The sequence below is a fragment of the Echinops telfairi genome, unplaced genomic scaffold (genome assembly GCF_000313985.2).
Source record: "Echinops telfairi isolate 266 unplaced genomic scaffold, ASM31398v2 ScPeMD7_655;HRSCAF=1070, whole genome shotgun sequence".
Classification (NCBI taxonomy): Eukaryota; Metazoa; Chordata; class Mammalia; order Afrosoricida; family Tenrecidae; genus Echinops; species Echinops telfairi.
Window position 1 is genome coordinate 16,137,384 of NW_022104553.1, and position 7,222 is coordinate 16,144,605.

General features: G+C 49.7%; 2 protein-coding genes across 2 annotated transcripts in view; one reads left to right on the forward strand and one right to left on the reverse strand.

Annotated features, from left to right (window-relative positions):
• Nucleotides 1–2,313: 2,313 nt before the first annotated feature.
• Nucleotides 2,314–3,252, forward strand: LOC123521942 (olfactory receptor 5-like). Its single transcript, XM_045292373.1, has one exon. It carries the CDS (start codon nucleotides 2,314–2,316, stop codon nucleotides 3,250–3,252), a length of 939 nt encoding a protein of 312 aa, XP_045148308.1.
• Nucleotides 3,253–6,424: 3,172 nt separating this feature from the next.
• LOC101658625 (olfactory receptor 5-like) overlaps nucleotides 6,425–7,222 on the reverse strand; it is an 18,677-nt gene continuing 17,879 nt past the window's right edge. The window contains exon 2 of the mRNA XM_004715725.2: nucleotides 6,425–7,217. Coding sequence (XP_004715782.1) covers nucleotides 6,449–7,217 — 769 coding nt within the window. The 3' untranslated portion in view covers nucleotides 6,425–6,448. The remainder of the gene's footprint in view (nucleotides 7,218–7,222) is intronic.

A 7,222-nucleotide genomic window follows, 5' to 3' on the forward strand; every position in this document is an offset into this window, starting at 1 on the left:
CTTCTGAAAACGTGCTGCCCTGACGTCACAGCGACCCTACAGGACAGGGTAGAGCTGCCTTTGTGGGTTTCTGAGGCTGTGACGCTTCACGGGAGCAGAAAGGCTCATCTTTTCCCTGAGGAGCAGCGGGTGGCTTCGAACTGCTGACCTTGCGGTTAGCGGCGCTGCGGGTGACCCACGACACCAGCAGGGCGCCTTATCTTAGTTGCCCCCAAAGAATCAACTTGGCTCCCCAGTGTTAATGGCAGAAGGAAAGGACCGCTACTTCTTCAGGGACCCAACCTGAGTCAATGGACAAATCTCAGGAGCCAGACAGAGCGTCATTTCCTGGCTGTGGGCTTCAAGAAGCCGCTCAGCCTTTGTGGCCCTGGGTGATGATCATTAGGTGGAGGAGAGAATGCAAGAAGTCGAGGTGCACGTCCCGGGGTGATGCACACAGCGCGTGTGATCAACACAGGGCGGCAGGCTCGAGTCCACCCCAGCCTAACAGACTAACAACCGCGGTTCCCGGCTTTGTGAAGCACTTTCCACCTATTGTCAAGGGCCATGGGGAGGACATCCCAAAGCTCCCTGGTGGCACAATGGTTAAGCGCTCAGCTGCTGGCGGAAAGGTTAGCCATTCAAACGCACCAGCAGCCCTGCAGGACAACAGGCCGGGCTATCTGCTTCCGTAAGGACTGCAGTCTGGGACCCTGGACCAGTCTAGGGGCAGCGGTGCCCATGAGTCAGAATCGGCTCAGTCACATACCACAAGGACACCAGGGTAGGAGATTCCGCTGATTATGGATTTAGTAAATATAAGACCTGTTAGCCATTTTAAAAAAAAATTTTCCAACCGGTCCTCTCCACAGTGGTCGGCAGGCAGCAATGGCATAGACGAGAGGGGTCCAGCTCGCATGGACTCTCCGTCCCTTTATGTCCCTCCCCGGACCAGCGTCTCTACAAACCGAGTTCTTTTCTTTTCCCTATTTTAACAGTTTTATTGGTACTGCATCCACATGTCATACTATTCAGTCATTCAGTCATAGCAAGAAGAGCTGTCAATCATCACCACAATCAACTCTAGAACATTGACTTCTCCCTTGCACTCATTATAGACATGTAATCGTTTTTAAAATCATGGCAGAAACATGCCCCACAAAACATTCTCCAATTCAACAACTTCCCCCTGTACAATTCAGTGCCCTGGATTATACTCTTCCTGTTGTTCAACCACTACTGACATCCTTTTCCAAATTATTCCACGACCATTAACATAAACTCAATGCTCGCTAAGCAACAACGCTTCCACCTCCACCCATAGTAACCGTTGGCCAAATTTGTTTTCTTTCTTAGTAGCTTTCTTGAGCTAGTATTCACATATCATACACTTCCACAGTCAAATGTCTTTTAAAAAGAGTTGCATGCACACATCACAATCAATTCTAATGACCCCTCCAGCCTCCGGCATTCATTGCTAGCTCCCCAAGTCCCCTCGCTCTTCCCTGCCCCCCACCCCCATCCTCCATAAACCATCGCATCAGTTATTGTCTCTTTACATCCACTCTTGTCTCTATACATCCAGTATTGTCTCTATACATCCACTCTTGTCTCTATACATCCAGTATTGTCTCTATACATCCAGTATTGTCTCTGTACATCCACTCTTGTCTCTATACATCCAGTATTGTCTCTATACATCCACTCTTGTCTCTATACATCCAGTATTGTCTCTATACATCCACTCTTGTCACTATACATCCAGTATTGTCTCTATACATCCATTTTGTCTCTATACATCCAGTATTGTCTCTATACATCCCAGTGCTTCACAGACTGGGAAACCCAACAGAAACTATAAAACAAAATGGCAAGAAGAAAAGAAGAAGAAGATAAAAATAAAAGCGTAGCAAAGGGGAAAGACCATCATCAATATTTTAAAAGCCAGAGAAGAAAGTTCTGTCATGGAACAAGTGAGAAACGCGTGAGCTCAGAGTAAACTTAGGTTGGATCAAGAGGGAGGTCAACAGACCACGTAGCATGGCATACCATGGCTCTGTCCACCATGATCAAGTTTACAGTCATCTCCGTCTGATGGGAAAGCAAGGCCAGTCCCTGACCCTGTGGTCAAAGGGGATCTGCCAAAGGCTCAAAACCCAGATTTCTTTCTTCACTTAGATGGGGAAGGAATGAAGAGGTAAAGGTTGTTGAGATTACCTAAGTGAGATCATGGCTTGGACCACACCAAACCAAACTCACTCCATTCAAGTCAATTCATCAAGGCTACAAAGAGAGAGATTTACAAAATATTTTATAGCTATATTTTGTTCTTAGATGGAGAGGTCCCTGGAGTGGGCCAACACGACCAGGGTCCAGGAGTTTGTCCTGCTGGGTTTGTCCACGAGGGTGGGCCTACGAGAGGCCCTGTTTGCCGTCTTCCTGACCCTCTACCTGCTGACCCTCTTGGAGAATATGCTCATCGTCTACCTCGTCTGCACTCACAGCGAGCTCCGCAAGCCCATGTACTTCTTCCTGGGCAACCTGAGCTGCCTGGAGATGTGCTACGTGTCTGTGACCATGCCCAGCCTGCTCGTGGGGCTGTGGGCGGGGCCCTGCCCCGTGCCCTTCACAGCCTGCATAGTTCAGCTGTTTTTATTTATATCCTTCATCGGTACCAAGTGCACTCTCCTGGCCTCCATGGCCTATGACCGCTATGTGGCCATCTGCCGCCCGCTCCACTACCCACTGCTCATGCGGCCCCAGGTCTGCACAGGCCTGGCCATGACCTCCTGGCTCGGTGGTCTTCTTTCCTCTATCATCAAGGCCACGTGCATCACGAGTCTGTCCTACTGTGGCCCCAACGTCCTCAACCACTTCTTCTGTGACGTCTCCCCTCTGCTCAACCTGTCCTGCACCCACGTGGCCCTGACCGAGCTGGTGGACTTCATCTCGGCCATCGTCATCTTCTGTGGGTCATTGCTAGTCGCTCTGGCCTCCTACGTGGCCATTGGGAGGGCCATATTCCATATGCCCTCAGCCACTGCCCGCTGCAAAGCCCTCTCCACCTGCACCTCCCATCTGGCTGTAATGGGCATCTTCTACTCCGCGGTCCTCTTCATCTACTCCCGACCCAACCGCGTCAAGTCAACAGACCTCAACAAGGAGCTCGCCGTCATATACACTGTGGTCACGCCCCTGTGCAGTCCGATCATCTACTGCCTGCGGAACAAGGAGGTCCACAGGGCATTCAGGAAGACACTACCCCCACACTAAGTCCCTGCAGTGGGAACTGGACATTTTCCTGCTCTGGACTTACATCACGTACCCAACACATTCGGCATCATCCGTCGTCGTTGTTCTTGTTGTTGTTGGATAATGTCAAGATGATGTTGACTCTGAGACACCACACGGAATGGAACCAAACCGCCCGTGGGCTTCCCACGGCTGCTGTCTCTCCCAAAGCAGGTCTTTCTCCTGTGGGGCTGCCGTGTGGGTTCAACTGCCAACCTAACTCAAATTTGCAGTTGGGTGTTTAACCTATTGTACCATTGTATTGGTCCTTAGGGGGATAAAAATCAAAATGACACCTCTATGAGAGTGGCAATGATAAAAAAAGAGCAATTAAAAAAATGGGGAAAGGGCTGTGATGGGGTGGTGGGGAAATCAGAATCCTCGTTTATTGTTGGCGGGGATATGAAGCGGCACAGACCCCGTGGAAGACCGTCTGGCTGATCAAAAGTGAGCGTGGAGCCATCCTATGGAACAGAAACCAAGTCCTTGGCCTAAACCCCCAGGACCTGAAGTCAGGATCGCCAACAGAAACCTGTTCACCAATGGCCAGGGCAGCAGTTTTAACAATGGACCAAAGGGGTAAAGAATGGAATTTTCCATCGACAGAGGAACAAATCAATAGCATCTGGTCTCTCCACACAGGGAATGCTACTCAGCCATCAAGGGAATTCTAGTCTTGGTGCCAATCTACCTTGCCATGGATGCCCCTTGAAAGCCTGTACTTAGTGAAATAAGTCACTCGCGAAAAGACAAATATTATATGATCTCATTTATATGAAATAAACCGATACAGAGAAGCCAGTAAAGATTAATCGGTGTTCCAGGGATGGGAGGGCAGCAGACAGGGGAGCTTTTGCACCGAGTATGTGAATGGTGGGGACGTGTTCCGGGAAAGGACCGTGGGGATGATGGAGCAACACGGCGGATGCAATCGATGTCACTGACTCCTGCATGGAGAGGCGATTGGGATTGCACGTAGGCTGAAATGTATCTTTTCACCACCATGGAAACGAACAAACCGAAAACTCCTACTCATGTTTTAAAGGCAAATACAAAAGGTAGAGGGATATAGTTGTCGTCTAATCTATAAAGACTTTCTGAGATAATGAGGAAGTCCAAAGAAAACACTGCCATTGTGTTGATTAGGACTCTCAGTGACCCTCTGTAGCAGTGATTCTCAACCTGTGGGTCGTGACCCTTTTGGAGGTCGCCTAAGACCATCAGAAAACACATATTTCCAATGGTCCTAGGAACCGAGACACCACTCCTCTATCCGTCTCCAGGTTTGACCGCCCACATGCAGATACACCCACTTACGAGTACCCGGCATGAACACTGTGACCCATGCTACACCATGCTTCAAGACAAAATGTCATTGATTCATTATAGAAACAAACATTTCACAATCGATCATGACATGTTGTTTTTGTGATTCATCACTATGCTTTAATGATGTTCAATTTGTCACAGTGAAAATATACCCTGCAGATCAGATATTTACATGACGATTCATAACAGTAGCAAAATGACAGTGATGAAGGAGCAACGGAGATAGTTTTAAGGTTGGGGGTCGCCACCGCATGAGGAAGGGTGGCGGCCTGAGGAAGATTGAGACCCACTGTTCTATAGGGTTTCTGAAACTGTACATCTTTACGCAGGAAGACGGCCTCATCTTTCTCCCCTGGAGCGGCTGGTGGATTTGAATCACTGATCTTGTGGCTAGCACTCTCTGACCTAGCCCACCGCTTCATCTGGGCTTTTCAAAATGATGAACCCCCAGAATGAGAAGACACCAGGGACGTGGTCATGAAGAGGAAGGCGACTGGAGGGAACCCTAACTGGCTGGCAGCCTGCAGAAACGCATCCCACAGCTCTGTTCACTAAAGAGACGTGAAGAGAAAGTTCCCCCCGCGAAAAATAGCACATGCATGTAGAATAGAGCGCACATAATAAATGTGCATTTCAGTATTCAGAATGTACTACCTGTACTTGCAAGAATATTGAAAATTGTGAATTCAGGGAAAAAAATGACTTGATTGGAAATGATTGAGATTATCCTGAGTGCCCAATGGTATTTGATCATTTTCCCATCTTGTGTCCATGCTGAGAAATAAGACATGGCCATCAGAGGGATGGGGCTGGCCTTGTAGATCTTGAGGTGGGGAGATAGCCAAGGTAGGGTGTTGAGTTAAATAATTTAAAAATCAGTACATAAATATGTCGATGTTTTTGTCAAAGAATAATGGGAAGACTAATAATTGGGCTGATTATGTTTCTATATCTAGGTGGGCATCTGAAATGCTACATATAAGACAGTTATTAGCAAGTACTTGTAGGGATAGGACTACCTGGAACTCGTATTTTCTATTTTATGCTATTTGAATAACTAACAATACGCTCACATTGCTTTGTCATTGGAAAAATAAACACAGGACAGAAATGCAAAGGATGGCTTTCTGTGGAGTGATGATGTGCTGTCACGTGGGCAGATGTTTTAAAATTTTGATTGTACTAAACAGTAGCTCATGATGGCAATGGGAGATGGGTGGGTTGCGGTGGTATTTGCGAGAACGTCAACCAGTGCCTCTTAGAAGGCACAGGTGTGCCTACAAACAGCCTGGAGAGCCTGAATGGCCTTGACCCCACCGCCCCACTTTGGGAAGGTGCCCTGACGGAGGAAACCAGGTTCACAGGAGCATTAGTCACAAGCGCCAGAAAAGTGGCAACAATCCCACTCTCCATCCACTGAAGAATGGATAGGCACACGACAGCATGTCCATCGGATGGACTAGTATCCCTCGGCTAGGAAAAGGAGTGAAGTGCTGACACGTGCCGTGACAGGTACGGACTTTGGAAACACTGGTGAGTGAAAGAAACCAGTCACAAAGGACCGCGTGATGTCCGATCTGATCTATATAAAATCTCGGCAACAGGTGGATCGCAAACAGAAAGAACATAGATCACTGATGACGTAGATTGGCGGGGGCAGATGGTGAGTGATGGGGTTCCTTTGGGGGATGCTGAACATGTTCTAGAGTTAGAGACCAGGGACGATGGCCCAACTTTGTGAAGATACCCAGATATCTTTTTAAAGGGTAGATTTTATGGAAGGCGAATGACGCCTCCATCAAACATACAGGATCGATCACTTGAGCTCTTCTCTGGGACCTGGTCAGTGTCAGGACCCATGCAGGGTTCTACGGAACGCTCCCTGGACCTCCTTGTTGCGCAGGCAGTAGATGACCGGGTTACACACGGGGGTGACCACCGTGTAGATGACTGACAGCACCTTGTTGAGGTCCATGGCGTCTATGCGGCTGGGGCGGGCGTAGATGAAGAGAGTGGCAGAGTAGAAGATGCCCACTACAACCAGGTGGGAGGCGCAGGTGGAGAAGGCCTTTCGACGGGCGGCGGCCGAGGGCATGCGGAGCACAGCCCTACCGATGGCCACATAGGAAGCCAGGGCCACCAGAAGGGAGCCCCAGAGGATGACAATGGCCGAGATGAAGTCCACCAGCTCGGTCAGGGCCACGTGGGTGCAGGACAGGTTGAGCAGAGGGGAGACGTCACAGAAGAAGTGGTTGAGGACATTGGGGCCACAGTAGGAAAGGCCGGCGATGCACGTGGTCTTGGCCACTGAGACGAGAAGACTACCAAGCCATGAGCACAAGGCCAAGGCCAGGCAGACCTGGGGCCGCATGAGCAGTGGGTAGTGGAGCGGGCGGCAGATGGCCACATAGCGGTCATAGGCCATGGAGGCCAGGAGAGTGCACTCGGTGCAGATGAGGGTGATGAAGAAGAAGAGTTGGGTCATGCAGGCTGTGAAGGGCATGGGGCAGGGCCCCGCCCACAGCCCCACGAGCAGGCTGGGCATGGTCACAGACACGTAGCACATCTCCAGGCAGCTCAGGTTGCCCAGGAAGAAGTACATGGGCTTGCGGAGCTCGCTGTG